This window comes from Oncorhynchus gorbuscha, linkage group LG07 (genome assembly GCF_021184085.1).
Source record: "Oncorhynchus gorbuscha isolate QuinsamMale2020 ecotype Even-year linkage group LG07, OgorEven_v1.0, whole genome shotgun sequence".
Classification (NCBI taxonomy): domain Eukaryota; kingdom Metazoa; phylum Chordata; class Actinopteri; order Salmoniformes; family Salmonidae; genus Oncorhynchus; species Oncorhynchus gorbuscha.
In genome coordinates, this window is record NC_060179.1 from 30032662 (window position 1) to 30051990 (window position 19329).

The window sequence follows — 19329 nt, forward strand, 5'->3', positions numbered from 1 at the left end:
GAATAAGGGTTCAGGTTAGGGTTAGGGTTAAGGTTAGGGTTAGAATAAGGGTTCAGGTTAGGGTTAGAATAAGGGTTCAGGTTAGGGTTAGGGTTAAGTTTAGGGTTAGGATAAGGGCTAGGGTTAGGGTTAGAGTAAGGGTTCAGGTTAGGGTTAGAATAAGGGTTCAGGTTAGGGTTAGAGTAAGGGTTCAGGTTAGGGTTAGGGTTAAGTTTAGGGTTAGGATAAGGGCTAGGTTAGGGTTAGAATAAGGGTTTAGGGTTAGAGTAAGGGTTCAGGTTAGGGTTAGAATAAGGGTTCAGGTTAGGGTTAGGTTAAGGGTTCAGGTTAGGGTTAGGTTAGGGGGTTAGAATAAGGGTTCAGGTTAGGGTTAGAATAAGGGTTCAGGTTAGGGTTAGAGTAAGGGTTCAGGTTAGGGTTAGGGTTAAGTTTAGGGTTAGGATAAGGGCTAGGGTTAGGGTTAGAGTAAGGGTTCAGGTTAGGGTTAGAGTAAGGGTTCGGGTTCGGGTTAGGGTTAAGTTTAGGGTTAGGATAAGGGTCAGGTTAGGGTTAGAGTAAGGGTTCAGGTTAGGGTTAGAGTAAAGGGCTAAGGGTTAGTTTCAGGGTTATGGTTAGGGATAGAGTAGGGTTAGGGTTCAGGTTAGGGTTAGAGGGTTACGGTTAGGGTTAGAGTAAAGGGTAAGGGTTAGAGTAAGGGTTTAGGTTAGGGTTAGAGTAAGGGTAAGGGTAGGTTACGGTTAGGGTTAGAGTAAGGGTTCAGGTTAGGGTTAGACTAAGGGTTCGGGTTCGGGTTAAGTTTAGGGTTAGGATAAGGGTTACGGTTAGGGTTAGAGTAAGGGTTCGGGTTCGGGTTAGGGTTAAGGTTAGGGTTAGGATAAGGGTCACGGTTAGGGTTAGAGTAAGGGTAAGTGTTAGGGTTACGGTTAGGGATAGAGTAAGGGTAAGGGTGGGTTACGGTTAGGGTTAGAGTAAGGGTTCAGGTTAGGGTTAGACTAAGGGTTCGGGTTCGGGTTCGGGTTAAGTTTAGGGTTAGGATAAGGGTTACGGTTAGGGTTAGTAGATAGTTAGGCTAAACGTTAATGATGGTTTGTGGATAGCCTGTAGAGCATCTACAGATGGACTATCCAAATAAAGTGTTACCCTTGGACCTTGCAAAGACAATGAGCTGGACCAGGACAGTATATTGGCAAGAGGAATGTAGAATTTAAAAAAACTATATTACGTATGATTCGACACATAAATAATGCTCCATGTCCACGTACGGGATATTCACCTAAAGGAGCTATGCATTCCTGAACGACGTGGAAGGTGTGCTCCATGATGCATTGACGGAGAACCCCGGCTTGATGTTCCCTCTCATATCATGGCGACAATTTGACGGTAGAAATGTGTTCAACATCCACTGAAGTAGCTAGAACGTTTACTAGGTAGCTACGGCTGTTGCCTTGGTAACCAAACAAACAGACTTGCTAGTTTAGCTAACCAAGCCATCAGTCCTAGTTTGCTATTATGAAAATTGAATTCAACGATGACAATAATGTTTTCAATTCGACTGTCGCTTTCAATAGCAGCTGAAACATAGAACATGTAAGAATGAACTATAGCCATTGAATTATACCGTGCTGATATACCATGCGTTACAGGGAATAATGCACGCTCTAGAATGGCCTTCAAGCCAATCAGAAATGAGTATTATCAACAACGCCATGGTGTAATTAAGCAATACGGCCAGAGGAGGTGTGGTATATGGCCAATATACCATGGCTAAGGGCTGTTCTTGGGCACAGCCCTTACCCGAGGAGCCTTATTGCTCTTTTAAATTGGTTACCAATGTAATTAGAGCAGTAAAACAAAATGTTTTGTCATACCCGTGGTAGACGGTCTGATATACCATGGCTTTCAGTCAATCAGAATTCAGGGCTCAAACCACCCAGTACATAAAAATGGCAAAGTCTTTATATTGAATGCAGAACTCAGTCGCAGATGCCTTCAAAATGAGGGAATGTAGGTGAGTAGCACTGTGACAAATTAAATGTATTTATATTTATCTGACGAAAACAGAGTTTTTAAGGCAACGGTTTGCCTGCTGACAGCCTTAGGCTCTATGATTTATTAAGGGTCCACAGAGGGCTAAGCATTTGGAAACTGAGGCTGGTGTTCATTACACACAGTGGTTTTGATAGTCTAATAAACAGAATATTAAATAAATACTTTAAGAAGAGGAAGGAGAGAAATCTAAAGTTTCTGGACAAACAGAAATCCAGTGCTCTTGAAATATAAGGTTCACCATTCCAAAGACTGTGGTCAATGACAACATGTAATCCTCTGACCATGTAGGTTTATCTGTAGGCTTGAATGTCCTCTTAATATGTGTGTGTGTGTGTGTGTGTGTGTGCGCGCACGTGTGCGAGTGTGTGTGCGTGTGAGTGTGTCACCGGGTACTCACTGCTGACCAGCTGACCCACGCTGAGGGCAGAGGAGGAAGATGAGGACGAGGAGGAGGAAGAGGCCTGGCGGAGAGGACTCTGGCTGTGGGGCATGTGGAGCAGGTTGGGCTGAGACGACAATGGGCCTGTCTGAACATGCTGAGCCTGAGGCAGCTGAGGACACACAGAAATGAAATATTGACTTAAAACAACAACACGTTAACACAATAACGTTGCACCAATAGCACTATAAGTGATCTTCATAACCAACCACAGCAGTTATGGTGACTCTCCAGCACCTGTACATTGCTGTGACACTGCAGCAATTATATTTGACATTAACAGCTGAACATAATATGATTAGGTTTGTGTAAAGAGGTTATATGATCATTACAGTGTATGCTAACAACTATTCAGAATGATAACACACAATGCAGTATCAATAGTCGGGTCAATAGAGTAAACTAGTCAGGGCTAGATTTCTATTGAAACAGACAGTGTTACATTTGTATAGAGACAGACAGTGGGGTTTGATAGGCGATGACTGGTGTCTCTGCTGTTTGTATTTCTCTCTCTCTCTCTCTCTCTCTCTCTCTCTCTCTCTCTCTCTCTCTCTCTCTCTCTCTCTCTCTCTCTCTCTCTCTCCTCCATCCTCACTCTCTCCTCCATCCTCTCTCTCCACCATCCTCTCTCTCCTCCACCATCCTCTCTCTCCTCCATCCTCTCTCTCCACCATCTCTCCCTCCACCCCTCCCCCCTCTCTCTCTCTCTCTCTCTCTCTCTCTCTCTCTCTCTCTCTCTCTCTCTCTCTCTCTCTCTCTCTCTCCTCCATCCTCTCTCTCTCCATCTCTCTCTCCACCATCCTCTCTCTCCTCCATAACTCTCCCTCTCCCCCCCTCATCCTCACTCTCTCCTCCATCCTCTCTCTCCACCATCCTCTCTTTCCTCCACCCCCTCCCCCCCCCTCTCTCTCTCTCTCTCTCTCTCTCTCTCTCTCTCTCTCTCTCTCTCTCTCTCTCTCTCTCTCTCTCTCTCTCCTCCATCCTCACTCTCTCCTCCATCCTCTCTCTCCACCATCCTCTCTCTCCTCCATCCCTCTCCTCCACCATCCCCTCCCTCCATCCCTCTCCCTCTCTCTCTCTCTTTCTCCCCCTCTGCCATACAGGAGTGTAGAGAACACTATGACAATAGTGTTTTCTCCAGTCGTCAGACACAAGGGAATTGCTAATGAAGGCAGGTCTGTGCAGGAAAAGACACGTGGACACCGCCGCTCCTGTAGCAAACATAATTTAGGATTTACAGGCAATGTGCTTCGGCTCTAAGAAAACGATGCATTTTCATGTTTGTGAGCAAATGAATTGCTCTTACAAGATCAAGCTGATATGTCTTCACTCTAAAGTGAAGGCCGTCTCCTCCGTAAACTAGGTTGGCTTTCCCACTCCTCTCTCTTGCTATTAGTTATTTTCCCCTCTGTGTGTGTTTGTTTGGGAAGTGTGGTGGATGTCAACAGAGATGCACATACTGTCAAGACAGTTGACAGGCAGAGAGAATTATCTAGCTTCACTGGAAATATTCCGCACTGCCGGCGCTGACAACCGTAAATTACACCTGTGGAACTGTCGGTGTCGTGTGTCTTTGAAGTGAGGACAAAAACCATAAACATTATTACAAATGCATTCATTCGATCACGAGTGTGATCCGGTGTTCCGTGAAGTCCCATTTAAGACCATCTTCTGAGTTAATCCACCCTATCAGACTGAACTATTGTCCTTGCCATTTACATATCATGTTTCACTTTCTTAACCTGCTTTTTTTTATGGCTGAAAGCCTGGTCATTTATTTGGTTTCTTTGGTATGTGTGTCTGACACCTACCATGTATGTACAAGTCCAAAAGAAGGAAGCTATTTACTTTGTACATAAAACTTTTGCACTAGGTGGGATTTAAGCTCACTCGTACAAATAGCACTAAATAACTTGTGTTCTTCTGAGCACAAGAGAGCCTTCTGTCCCTTTTAGAGGTTCAGTCTGGTCTTGTATTGTTTTGCTAGCTAGAGACACATGATTATCCCTTGAAATGTTTGATTTTTAAGGAGAATTACAACATGGCCAGGTCACAGAGGTGAAATAGGTGTAGGGGGGAGTATTTTAGTTTTAGGTGGGATGATGAAAAGCATTGCTTTTTGTTTGGCTCTGCAGGGACTCTGCATACTTCTTGAGAGGGAGTCTAAGAGGATGCCTGACAGGTGCTTTCTATAATCTAGTCAAAAGAGTCCATTTTGAATGGTTTTATCGAAAGCAGCGTCTTCCAAACACTGGGACCAATGAAATGTTACAGTTGGGAGTTATGTTTTTGTGAAGGGAAACCTTTTCAAGTTGTGTTTAGACAGAAGATGAGACGACTTGATAGCTGAAAAAAAACATCAGACTTGACTCGTTTTGTAAGGGTTACTTTTCTCAAGAGTAAACAGAAAAAAAGTTCATTCTACACAGATAAAGATTTTTCTCCTCATCCATTTTTATAGTGTGTATCTATGTGCTCCTGTAACCAGGTTCCCTTCCAACCTTTTTATGCCTAAAAAATGTCACGACAGGCCTGATGGAAAGAGCAAATTTGTCAGCAAACTTTCCAAATGTCGACAAAAAACATACGCTAGACAAGGTGGGATCTTTTTGTGATGGTAAAGTTAATTATGCGATAAATGGCGGTGGAAAAGCTTTAATGGGCAAATATTGATACATTTTTCAAGTAAGTACTTTTATTTAACTAGGCAAGTCAGTTAAAAGAAAAAAACATTATTTACAATGACAGCCTAGGAACAGTGGTTCAACTGCCTTGTTCAGGGGCAGAACGACAGATTTTTACCTTGTCACCTCGGGGATTCGGCCAATTCTCTAACCACTAGGCTACCTGCCGCTCTAACCATCATGCGATGACATGTCGTGTGGTCCTCCTACTACGGCTCGGGAAAGCATGCAGTTTATTAGGCTACAGATGAAATACGTTATGGTGAACCTCACAGGGGGGTGAAAGTGCACGGTGATGAGTTTGATGCTCCTTTCCTAATAAATATAGAGGGTCTTATTCTGGTGACATGACGTTCGATGCTTGGTTGACTTTTGACAAATGTAAATAATATGCGCGTCATTTGCTTATGTGGAATTTAGAATAGTCTCATGAGAATCTGTCGCCAATTGGATGGAAAATGTCTTTGGCCTGAAAATGTACTGTGATTAGGAACATATCTTCCTGTGTCTGCATTGTGTGTGTGTGTGCACGCATGTTTGTATCTGTGCATGTGTGCGTGTGTACTGTACGTCTGTGTGTGTGGTTACCTGCTGTCCAGGCTTGATTGGTGACAGTGTGATTCCCTGGGTGTTGATGACAGGCAGGATTTGATTGCCGATCACCGTGGCGATGATCTGGCCCTGGGCGTTGGTCAGAAGCTGGGGTGTAATTGGCTGGACCTGCAGCGCTGGGTTTACGCCCCCTGATTGGCTCGAGGGCCCCCCAGAGTTGGGCATAAGTGGGATCGTTCCAATTATCTACGAAGGAGGGGTGAGAGGAGAAGGGGAAGAAATCAGATGGGTCGTTCCAGTGATCTACAGTACACGGAGAAGTGTAGGAGGGTGAACGTCATTAGAACATATTGTTCGTATGATCTACAGGACAGAAGTATGGAGCGATGTTCATGTTCTGTATGAAATCCCACAGCAAGTAAAACACAGAGCACTGTGCACGTCCACACATGCATATCAGTGAGCGCACAGACCATTAGAATGACAGTACCAAGCCCAGGCGCAGAACACTTGATGGTTGAGTAAGTGTATGAGGGAACGCACAGACAGATTCTCTGATCATCTGTCACAGAGGAGCTTTTATAGGCCAATGCAAGCAAAGGCAGAGCACCCAGCTGGGAGCACACTGCAAAGGTCAGCTCTGAGTACCTGTGTGTGTGCTGGTGCAGACCACTGACTGTGTTATCCATCACCAGGCCAGGAGAGGGGCGTGTGTGTGTGATTCATGTGTGTATATGTGTCTTTGTCCGTTTCTTTTAAGGGGGGTTGGTAATGTGGCTGTGCTGAGAGATCTCCCTCCCTTAACGCACACACACACACACACGACCAAACAGCTCCCAAGGTCCCTGGGGTACTTCATCCCCTACTCCCCTCTTCCACCCCCCCCCAGCTCTCCTCTGCTCTCCTCCATGGCTGTAATCAGGAAGTGCAGATCAAAAGGGGCGGCAGAGTGTCACCGCAGCGTTTTAGCTCTCAGAGCTGCCAGAGTGCGGCCAAGAGTAGCGCTTTAGGGGGGGACTTAGCGCCTCTTCCCGATGATGAAGGTTAATGTCATCTGGGGTCTGGTCCTGGACAGACAACTTCAGTCTCTCTGCCTGCTCTCTCCACTGACAGAACAACAGCACCCAGGCTCATTATGCCAGAGGAGAGTGAACGTGGTTGGGGTTGCTATTATTTTACAAACCTTGTCGTTTGGACCAGGCTGGAAGATTTGGGCTGACACGTTCCTATTTAAAAAAAAAATAGATATGTAAATAGTCGCAGGCAAAATTCAAAGCAAAATAAATGGACATAAGCACAATGAATGTTTTGGTAGCTCATGCTGCCCAGGGTTTCGACCTACTTCAAGCATCGTGTATAAATGAAACACCGGCATAATTTAATCTAGGCAGGGATTCAATTATTACACATGCACCTGTCACTCCATATGATTTCACAGCGAGATGCAAACAGATCCCTTCATACTGTAGTCCAGCATCTCACCACTGCACCCGGTGCTAATCTAATTCTTCCTGCCATACCTCCCTCTGCCTGGTCCCCCTCCCCTCTCTCCCCATTCTCCGTTTGATATAATGTGGAGGGATCAGTGGTAGAATTGTAGGCCGGCAATCTGTAATTCATCCCCTCCACGGCTCATTTGCTTACGTTGCTTCGCATTAAGCGACAGATAATTTATCTCTCTCTCTCTCTCTCCGCGTCGCCTGCTCTGATTCCACCCTGTAATGCTCTCCTCTCCTGCCACTTAGCATATTTTATTGCGCCGCCTGACGCTCATGCCTCCCGACGCCTGGCTTCGCCTCTGTGGCGGTTGACTTGTTCCGCTCAATTATTCATCCTTATTGGACTAAGTGGTTGTTCTATAAACGTAATAACACGGGCAGGGAACTGACAGCTTAGCTCTCGTCCCCGGATGCACCGCCACCGCCGCGTCTCCCATCTCTCCCTCAGACTCCCTGGGTGTTGCATGGTAGTGCTCCAATGGCGTTTCTCGATTGTGACACTGATTTTGTAAAACATACTACATTTAGAGGGAAGACCTGGTGGGCGGCAGGTGGCCTCGAGTTTAGAGCGTCGGGCCAGTGACCGAAAGGTCGCTGGCTTGAATACTGGAGCCGACAAGGTGAAAAATCTGTCGCTGAGGCCTTGAGCAAGGCACTAAACCCTAATTGCTCCAGGGGCGCTGACCAATGACAACCTTTACTGTGACCCCACTCCCTGTGGGTGTCTCAGGGGGAGTTGGGATATGCAAGAAACACATTTCCATCACACATTTGTGTATAACAGAACAAATATAAGCACCCACAAATTATTATTATTTTACCTGTAGATTCACAGAGAGGTCCATGGAGAAGACACGCTTTGGTCTCAGACTACAGCCAGTTATGGCATTTTTTAACAACATAGGCTGTGGCACCTTGCAACAAACAATAGTATTGTCAGCTTTGTCCAACCAGCATTCTAAATGCTCTCTCTCTCTCTCTCTCTCTCTCTCTCTCTCTCTCTCTCTCTCTCTCTCTCTCTCTCTCTCTCTCTCTCTCTCTCAGCAGACCTCATTAAGATTATGCCGCTCTTCCCTCGTTTCCACAGAGACGTCATGTCATCTCCTCGGCCAGGCCAATCGGTGGTGTTAGCCACGGTGGCCAGACAATATCTTTAGCCATTTCCCCCTCCTTCTCTCTCCGCCAAGGAAATAGAGGCCCACGTTGGGAAATCCTGACTTTCTTCATTAAAGCTCCAAGACACCAAGCATATCAATTTTTATAAGGGACATTGTATGTAAATTGCTTTATACAGCTCCCGCATCCTCTTGATTGTCTGGCTCTAAAATGGAATACTGGTGTAGGTAATGTTGGGTACAGTACAATCTTCCACAAACATGCAAACCTGCACAGCAACTAGCATTCACCTGGCTTAATTTGTCCTGCTGTTATCGTTAAAGCAGGTGTTCAAAAGCTAAAATGGCAATGCCAGAATGTTTCCTCCACCTCTGAGGACTTCCATGAGCAGGAATGATTTGTATTCCAATGGAGTCCCTCCCTGGTTGTGTGCATGCAGGTTAACAGTGCATGTGTGTGTTCCTACCTGGTGTAGTGTGCATTAGTAACAGCAGTGTCTGCCCTGTGGGCTGTAGCCTTCATCAAAGCCCATTGAAGGGGATGGATGGCTCATGGGGGTTTCACCAGGAAACAGAAAGACCAGCCACCAGGGTTAACAGGGCTGGGAGTTCCCCCATCACAGACCGTTTTGGGGCTAGCTACTTTTCAGGTCATAGATCTTACCATTGCTCTCTTTGTCAAAATATTATAGGTTTCTCTATGGAGCCATGGAAGGTAAAGCGCAGAATATGTGGTAAAATTATGCATAGTACAAGGGAATACGTAGTATGACAGAAACATTTGTGAGGAAATGTTTCCTCTAGATACTGAGGAACTAAGGTAAAATGGTGCAGTGCTTTCCTCAGGCAGACTGTGTACTGATATGAAATTCATTATTGAATGAACTCTTTCTTACAGTACAGCCTTACAAAGATGGGACTGAAGAGAGGCTTCGTTGATTACTGGACACATATACTCCATAATCAGGATGACACATGTTAAAGCCCCATTATTATATCCAATGCTTTTAAAAGCCCCTATCTGGAACCTACTCTAACAAGAAATCCAGGGCGCAACTTTCACTGGGGAAGGGGGACATGCCCCCCCCCCCCCATATTCTGAAATTTCATTTTCATCATTGGAATGTGATACAAACAAGGCAATGGGGTGCTTTAGGACCATGTGGACGCCTATGAGCAGTCGGGTAGGCTGTTTGGAGTGTTCATCTGACAAAAAAATGTCATATATACATATAAATATTATGTTCCCCCCCACGTATAAAACCAAAGTTGCGCCCCTGAAGAATTCCAATGGGCATTAGTGATAGGGTAAATGACTGTAACCACTACTGTATTGTGTTCCGCTCTCTTCAAAATACCAAAAATAATTAATTTAGATTAAAAGACCTCTCTTAGGAGAAGAAAGGACTCAAAATCAATGCAGGACAGGGATTTTCACACAGATATCTTTTTATCAAATTCCTTGTGCTTTAGTACAATGCTGTCACAATGTTGTCTTACCTAGCTAGAGAATTAATATTCAAGAAGTGTACATGTATTCGAGCTAGTCTAGTCCCTCTATCCTTCTTCCAGCAAAATAAACACGAAAGTCTGATAAAAGCTATTCTTATGTTTCCTGTTTGAGAATCTACATACCGACACCATTTCTGCTTTTACGGTGGGCAGCTTCTGAGGCAGTGTTTGTTTTGTCTCCCAGTCAAGTTCAAACATGCATTTAGTTTCTGTAATGTTCCCTTCCCAGTATAAGAGGGGTGTCGGCGTGTACGTGCGCACGTGTGCGTGTGCGGTGGGGGGACCCTGGCTACGTTAGTAAAGTGTGGTGCACGTTTCAGAGTGCTCAGACTGAATAATGCTCCGAAATAATGAGGTGGGGAGCAAAGGACTGTAGCCCAGGGCTTTGACCGTCTCAGTGACCTGATTGTGTCAGCCAATGTCAGTCGCCGATACACTACAAAAGCACAGAGCATCCCATCAAATGCATCTCCATGGCGATCTGTCCCTGTGGCCCCGGCACCTTTTCCCAGACCAGGGAAACCCACACTGTCTCATTAGCCGCATTTAGCATCAAGGGCTAACACAGACTCACACAAGCTGTTTACAGTATGTGTGGACAAACATAGAAAAACATCTACAGTCATACACAATTATAAGTAGCCTACGATACAGTTGAAGTCGGACGGTTACATACACCTTAGCCAAATACATTTAAACTCAGTTCTTCACAATTCCTGACATTTAATCCGAGTAAAAAGTCCCTGACTTCGGTCAGTTAGGATCACCACTTTATTTTAAGAATGTGAAATGTCAGAATAATCGTAGAGAGAATGATTTATTTCAGCTTTTATTTCTTTCATCGCGTTCCCAGTGGGTCAGAAGTTTACATACACTCAAATAGTATTTGGTAGCATTGCCTTTACATTGTTTCACTTGGGTCAAACGTTTTGGGGAGCCTTCCACAAGCTTCCCACAATAAGTTGGGTGAATTTTGGCCCATTCCTCCTGACAGAGCTGGTGTAACTGAGTCAGGTTTGTCGGCCTCCTTGCTCACACGGGCATTTTTCAGTTCTGCCCACAAATTGTCTATAGGATTGAGGTCAGGGCTTTGTGATGGCCACCCCAATACCTTGACTTTGTTGTCATTAAGCCATTCTGCCACAACTTTGGAAGTATGCTTGGGGTCATTGTCCATTTGGAAGACCCATTTGCGACCAAGCTTTAACTTCCTGACTGATGTCTTGAGATGTTGCTTAAATATATCCACATAATTTTCCATCCTCATTATGCCATCTATTTTGTGAAGTGCACCAGTCCCTCCTGCAGCAAAGCATCCCCATAACATGATGCAGCCACCCCCATGCTTCACGGTTGGGATGGTGTTCTTTGGCTTGCAAGCCTCCCCCTTTTTCCTCCAAACATAATGATGGTCGTTATGGCCAAACAGTTATATTTTTGTTTCATCAAACCAGAAGACATTTCTCCAAAAAGTATGATCTTTGTCCCCATGTGCAGTTGCAAACCGTAGTCTGGCTTTTTTAATGGTAGTTTTGGAGCAGTGGCTTTTCCCTTGCTGAGCAGCCATTCAGATTATGTCGATATAGGACTCGTTTTACTGTGGATGTAGATACTTTTGTACCTGTTTCCTCCAGTATCTTCACAAGGTCCATTGCCGTTGTTCTGGGATTGATTTGCACTTTTCGTACAAAAGTACGTTCATCTCTAGGAGACAGAATGCGTCTCCTTCCTGAGCAGTATGACGGCTGCGTGGTCCCATGGTGTTTATACTTGTGTACTATTGTTTGCACAGATGAACGTGGTACCTTCAGGCGTTTGGAAATTGCTCCCAAGGATGAACCAGACTTGTGGAGGTCTACAACTTTTTTTCTGAGGTCTTGGCTGATTTCTTTTGATTTTCCCATGATGTCAAGCAAAGAAGCACTGAGTTTGAAAGTAGGCCTTGAAATACATCCACAGGTACACCTCCAATTGACTCAGGTGATGTCAATTAGCCTATCAGAAGCTTCTAAAGCCATGACATAATTATCTGGAATTTTCCCAGCTGTTTAAAGGCACAGTCAACTTAGTGTATGTAAACCTCTGACCTACTGGAATTGTGATACAGTGAATTATAAGTGAAATAATCTGTCTGTAAACAATTGCTGGAAAAATGACTTGTGTCATGCTCACAGTAGATGTCCTAACTGACTTGTTGAAACTGTAGTTTGTTAACAAGAAATTTGTGGAGTGGTTGAAAACCGAGTTTTAATGACTCCAACCTAAGTGTGTGTAAACTTCCGACCTCAACTGTATGTGCATTGCTCTGTCATGAGCATGTTGACAAAATCTTCCCTGTACAGCAATTCTTACTCCTTACAGACTTCCTACACAAACAAGCATGGAATTAGGTCCGTCTTATCATAAAACCACAAAAGCTATTCGCCGGGCCGTGGTTTTAATTGAGTGATAAACAGGATAGCGGGAGGAGGGCCGGAGAGCGAGGGATGAAATAGGGGTTAAGGTAAATAACTGGCTGGCGTGAAAGGGCACATTGTCCACGCGATCTTCCTTTAATATGCGCCGTGTGCACCTGCGATAAGATGATTCATTAGATAGGGCCCCACTCTGACAAGCGTCATCGTTCAAGCCTCTGGCTACTGATGGAACAATTCTGCAGCCACCCTGTAAATATGACAAGGTCAGCGTTTTACTGCGACGGGTGCATGCGGATAAGAGGAGGAAGGTTCTTTGTTTATTCCCAAAAAGCTTAACATATGGCAGGATGGCTGCCGCGGAGCAACACCACATAACACACAGCTAAAAAAGAAAGAAAGAAAGAAACCCCCAAACAAGATTACTACATATGAAAATGAAACATTGAGACCATCCAGTCTTTGGAATTGTGTGTTGTGTGTATTTAGTTAGTGGAAAGTGTTTACTAAGACTGGTACAGTGTGACATTGACTGAAGAACATGGAAAATACAGTGAAACCATCATTATGTGATGTGATCTTCCCCCCACTATAACTTTCGCATTTCATTTACAAGTAGTTCTAGTCAGGTCTAATGAACACTGTGAAACCTCTAGGATTCCTCTTTTGATATTACGACTGCTAAAGATCACTAACCTGTCCTTGTGCATTAGTGACCAGTTGCCCCGTGACTCCAGCTTGCAGGTTGGAGAGGGTGTTGCCAAAGACCTGGGATCCGGCCATAGAGCCCATAGCTGCTGCTGCTGCCGCCACCGCAGCCTGGCTGGCCAGGGGGTTCAACTGCAGGGACAGAATCATACCGTTAAGGACGGTTACCGTTTGGTTATAAATTAGAACCAGTGATCAGTGTTCTCCAAGTGTTACTGTAAGTAAACAAACATGGGAGACAGTGGAGGATGAGGAAAGTGAAGTAGCTTGACAGAATATAGTGCTGATGCTTTGTTACTAAAGTAGTACTGTGAGGTATATGACCAGTAGTCCATCATCCAGCCCTTAGAAGCGTGTGCCCAGAAGAGAGCCGGGGTGGGGTCCGGGAGGGCAGGGACAGGGTGGGGTCCGGGAGGGCAGGGACCGGGTGGGTCCGGGAGGGCAGGGACAGGGTGGGGTCCGGGAGGGCAGGGACAGGGTGGGGTCCGGGAGGGCAGGGACAGGGTGGGATCCGGGAGGGCAGGGACCGGGTGGGTCCGGGAGGGCAGGGACCGGGTGGGTCCGGGAGGGCAGGGACAGGATGGGGTCCGGAAGGGCAGGGACAGGGTGGGGTCCGGGAGGGCAGGGACAGGGTGGGGTCCGGGAGGGCAGGGACAGGGTGGGGTCCGGGAGGGCAGGGACAGGGACAGGGTGGGGTCCGGGAGGGCACAAAGAGGGGGTGGGCCGATGAATAAGTGCCCATTTTACCAGTCTAAGGGCTTCCTGTGGCCCTCGGGGCTCCCCCAGGGCCCTGCAGCATCTCTGCAGAGGCCGGACAGCACCAGACCATGACGGTTTAACGACAGAAGGAGCCATGGTAGCGATGCATCATTGTATCCTCAACCACCTCAACACGCTCCCACTCTGAATCAACCTGCCACCATACCGCGCCACCACACTGCTCCTTTCCAGGGTTTTAAAAAATGACCGCGTTTACCCTGGCTGTAATGGACTCATCTGGAACTGGTGGACAGGCCAAGTGATTGTAAAGGACGTCTCCCGTGTGGGCAGAGCCTGTGGAGCTCCAGCCTCGTAGGAGCATGAGATCACCCAGATAAATCAAGCTAATCACTTATTAGAGGGTGAAAATGCACTGCTGATTTGGTTGTAGCGCAGCAGAGCAGAGCCTTATTAGGTTGAGTAAGGGGTGAAAAAATAGCAGGCCGGCAGAGGAGATCGTCCAATGACTCAAGAGAATAGAGATAATAGAAGTACTGTTTAGGCTGTGAATAACTATTCCTGGTTGGCAATAATGTCACGCAGAGGGCTAATACATATTCAAAGATGGTTGGAGAAAATATTGAGCAGACTAATAGCACCTTAAAGGGGCAATCTGAAATTCAAACAAAAACAAAGCCACCACCACACCACTTTTTGGTAAACAGCTGAGGGATGTGGGGGCGGGAGAAATCACTGAAATTCATATATAGCCTTTATATATCACGCCGAGTAGACAATGTTACAGTCATGTAAAAACATCAATGATACGTAGATAGATAACTTAGAGAGTCATGTAGATATATTATCGTTCAGATAGTTCTGGACAATATCCAAAACGACTCCAGCAAAGGCACAAATTCCACTCATTTTTCTGTCCACACAATCGCTCTCCGGGGATTTGATCTTTGTTAAACTGAGACCGTTCAGTTGCCATTCATCTTTTATTGTTCCCCATCACCATGTGTTATTACGCTTTCTCAAATCAAATGATGGAGAGAAAAAAAATGCCACAGAACGATCGATACTTTTTCATTGACAGTAAAGGTTAAGCACATTAAGAATGACACTGCATTTGTCTTATGAAATCATATTTCATGTTGGTGGCCTCAAATTGGCCATGATTGATATTGCGTCCCCTAGTCTGAAAGTCATCCGTTTTTTTCCTTTCTCTCCTAGATAATCACAGGTATTTTCTTTCTTATGTGCCCATGCCCCGTTCGTCCTTCTGAGCAACCTCAGTAGGAAACGTTAAGAAGAAATGTCTTTCCACTTTAGTTATTTACAGCACATTGGAGAGTTCATTCAAGCTTTTTCCTCGTCATTGGCTACTTGACATCTGTCATCATCTCCACACGATAAAACATTTGCACATCATTTCCATATGTCTTTGGAGGGTTATAACGTTTGACAATTTGATTTGTTCTTCCCTGATCTTGTTCCAATCAGAGGCTCATAATTGACAATTAATTTCCTCTACGGAGGGTAGTAAAAGACCAGAGGAAGAAAACAGAGGAGGAAGCATATATTTCATTACTTGACATTCAGTAATCGTTTTGAAAACATGTCACTCTACAGTGAAATGGATGCCCTGAAGGACTCGTGTCATTTTGGATCTCCATTTTTGCGATGATATCTACCGACTTCTAACCTTCTAAACTTATCTCATTCATTTTTGATCATATTGAAGCTCATGTCAATGGAGATAGCAATAGTTTGTTGATTTCTACATCTCATGGAATCAGCGGGAGTTCAAGATAAACAGGATCAAAATAACCTGGCTACCCCATGGAGTGGCAAGATGCCTTCATGCCAAAACGTCTTTGGAGTGAGATTGGTACCTAGACAAACTGATAGTGTGTCTAGACTCCTATATTTTAATGATAAAGTATGCAGTGTCACTTAGCCTTTTTAGCATGACATTGTCAAATCAAATCATATCAAAGTTGATTTGTAACGTGTGCCGAATACAACAGGTTTTACAGTGAAATGCTTACTTACAGGCTCTAACCAATAGTGCAAAAAAAGGTATTAGGTGAATAGTAATAGTGAGAGTGAGATATACAGTAGATATAAGGGTTGTCTTCCTCGCAATTCACAGCAAGTTCACACAATGACCTGTATTTTTGTCATATTTTTATAATATCAGACAAACTAAAACAGCTCCAGGAGAGTGTGACCAGACCCCCCCCCCCCAAATCTGCATCCCAAGTGGCACCCTATTCCCTAGTGCACTTCTTTTGACCAGGGCCCATAGGGAATCCCATGGCTGAAATCCATATATGTAGTGGGGGAATGGAGAGTCAGCCAGAAACCTATATCCTGCTTCCTGCTGGAGGAGCAGAGCTGGATTTGAGGGAGGGGCTTATCTGGGCCAAAACTTCAAATGACTACATGTATTGGTGAGAAAGTGGTGGGAAAGGGTCGCCTGGTGATATCAGTTAGTCAGCCAGGGATTGCATTAAGAGGTAATCCTCCCTCCATTTCTGAGTGGAGCCACTCTCTCTCCTCTGCTGAGGGGGGGGGGAAGTGAGAGGTGATACAATGGCCAAGCCCAGGTGAGACAGAGAGGATTTGGTTATGTTATCGTTTAAATATCAGGCCCTTAGGCGTTTTGGTTATGCTGGTCTGATAAAGAGGATTTCCTCATGTAACTGGGTTGATGATGTGTATTTGGTAATCCCATGGGGTGATGTGCTAGCCTGATAGAGGCACAGTGGAGAGGATGAGGATGTAGAGAGGGGTGTCTACACAACAGCAGAGCAGAGCAGAGCCAGGCTTCATGTGGAGGCGGAGAGGTCTAGATCAGTAAACAGACAACGGTATCAGCTCTGACAGAGTCACTTGACCTCCTGATGTAGTTGGCGTCCAATCAAAATCAAATGGAATCAATAATGTATTGGTCACATACACATATTTTGCAGATGTTGTCGCGGGTGCAGTGAAATGCTTATGATCCTAGCTCCAGCAGTACAGTAAAACTTAACAATACAAAACAATACACGCAAATCACCCCCAAAAAATACAAATAAAGGAATGAACAAATATAGAAATATTAGAACCAGAAATGTCAGAATCCGGAATATAATATGATGGTGTGTACAGACAGTATGGACAGTATACAAATAGAAAAAGTGTGTACAGAAGTAGTTATATAGGATGAGCCTTGACTTGAATGCAGTGTATACATATAAAGTGTGTAAAAGAGTGTGGAAACATTATTAAAGTGACCAGTGTTCAATGACTATGTGGGCAGGGCAGCAGTCTCTGAGGTGCAAGGTAGAGTACCAGGTGGTAGCCGGCTAGAACAGTAACTAAGGTTCAGGGCAGGGTACTGAGTGTAGGTGATGGAAGCTGTTTCTCAGTCTCTCGGTCCCAGCTTGGATGCACCTGTACTGTCTCCGCCTTCTACATGGTAGCGGGTGAACTGGCCTTGGCTCGGGTGGCTGAGGTTCTTGAGAAATTTCTTGGCCTTCCTGTGATACTGGGTGCTGTAGATGTCATGGAGGGCAGGCAGTGTGCCCCCGTTGATGCGTTGGGCTGACCACACCACCCTCTGGGGAGCCCTGCGGCTGTGGACTGGGGCTTTTGCCGTACCAGGTGGTGATACAGCCCGACAGGATGCTCTCAATGTTGCATTTGTAGAAGTTAGTGACGGTCTTAGGGGCCAAGCGAAATTACTTCAGCCTCCTGAGGTTGAAGAGGCACTATTTGGCTTTTTTTAACACACTGTCTGCGTGGATGTACCATTTCAGATAATCAGTGATGTGCACGCTGAGGAACTTGAAGCTTTTCACCCTCTCCACTGCAGTTTCGTCGATGTGGATGGGGTCCTGCTCCCTGTGCTGTCTCCTGTAATCCACGATCAGCTCCTTCATTTTGCTGATGTTGAGGGAGAGATTATTTTCCTGGCACCACTCCGTCAGGGCCCTCACCTCCTCCCTGTAGGCTGTCTCGTTGTTTTTGGTAACCAGTCCTACCACTGCTGTATTCTGTCTGCAAACTTGATCATTAAGTTGGAGACGTGCGTGGCCATGCAGTCATGGATGAACAGGGAGTACAGGAGGTGGCTGAGCACGCACCCTTGTGGGGCCCCAGTGTTGAGGATCAGTGTTGTTTCCTACCTTCACCACCTGGGGTCAGCCCGTCAGGAAGTCCAGAACCCAGTTGCACAGGCTGAGGTTTAGACCCAGGGCCCCGAGCCGTGTCGTTGTCAGTGTGTGTTGTGTGTGTGTGAGTAAATTTCCCACCCGGTGTGTGTTTGTGTGTGTGTGAGTAAATTCCCCACCCAGTGTGTGTTTGTGTGTGTGTGTGTGTGATACTCTTGTGCTTTGAAACTATGGTGCTATGTCCTGTGTAGCTACAGTGTATAAGTGGGCAGCTGAACAACTGTTTGTGGTAGTATTATTGTGTTTGATATCCCTCTGCTATTCAGAGGCTGTTATTCTAGTAAATCCAGGTAAAACGAGAGCGCCAACTGGGCTGTAGCCTAGGATCTTGTATTGGGTAATATGGCTAGCAGTTTGAGGGAGAGCCAGGCATAAGGAGGGGGGATAGCGGTGTTTGACACCTAAACAGGTGATTTTCCGCCACAGTGCTTCCTCTCAACAGCACAACAGGAGGCAGAAAATGACAGACCTGGCCCAGCATTTGTGTTGATTGCGTGTGTTGCAGGAGATAAATAGTGATCTTCCCGTTTGCAGGGCCGCCATGTAAACCATTGTGTTCCAGACTTTTCATTCTCCCGTCAATAGGTTGGTGAATCGTGTGGTTATGGAGTGTTATGGATCTCACTAGTCGCTCACCGTGGCTGTATCGGGCCGATAACACACAAACAGGAGCCCCAGGAGCCTGATAATGACATTAAATAATTGCATAAATACATATTCTGGAGTAACTAGGGAGTACTGCGTCTTCTGATGCTGTGTAATGTAAAGTCAGGTTCACTGTAGGACCAAACACCAGTTTGAGACACACAGCAGGTTATCCTCAGTGGACCACCAGCCACAGATGTTTCCAGTCGCTACTACTTACCATCAGTCTCTATAAGCCTTATTCATCATATTAACGGTATACGTACTATACAGTACATGGAGTAGGGGTCAGTATAGAGAAAACAAGGTTCTCGATTCAAGGTAGGTCATTCTTTGATGAAACAGTCACGTTGTTAAAAAAAAACATGTATTTCGCCATGGGCAAAACTATTATGCTCTATTATGCTCACTGTTGTTGCCTGTGCTGTTGCCATTTGACCATGAGGGTCACCCGGGGGCAGTAACCCGTGTAATCTCTGGAATAGGAGAGAAAATAGGCTCTCTGTGAGCGTGGAGAAACCCCCTTTGGAAACTAAAGTGTCTGACACAAACTAACTGGAGTTTATTCTGGGCTGGCTCTTCTTATGTGCCTGTTTTTAAGTTAATAACTTTTCCCCCGTCAGGGGGACACAACGGGACAGAACACAGCAGAGGTAATGGGTATCAACCGGGGCCAGACAACAAAAAGGAAGCATCTCACAATAATTTTGCAAAACATAATTATCTGTTTGTTTTGCAGCGATATGTATTGGAAAAGGAGAACAGAGTGTTCTAGCATTACCAACGA

General features: G+C 45.4%; 1 protein-coding gene across 4 annotated transcripts in view; it reads right to left on the reverse strand.

Annotated features, from left to right (window-relative positions):
• Window positions 1-19329, reverse strand: part of pou6f2 (POU class 6 homeobox 2) — a 96485-nt gene that overhangs the window by 10015 nt on the left and 67141 nt on the right. For all 4 annotated transcript variants that reach the window (XM_046355087.1, XM_046355088.1, XM_046355089.1 and 1 more), the window contains 3 exons: window positions 12961-13104; window positions 5761-5970; window positions 2447-2600 (listed from right to left, as the gene is read on the reverse strand). In XM_046355087.1, the coding sequence (XP_046211043.1) occupies window positions 2447-2600; window positions 5761-5970; window positions 12961-13104 (508 nt within the window). The remainder of the gene's footprint in view (window positions 1-2446; window positions 2601-5760; window positions 5971-12960; window positions 13105-19329) is intronic.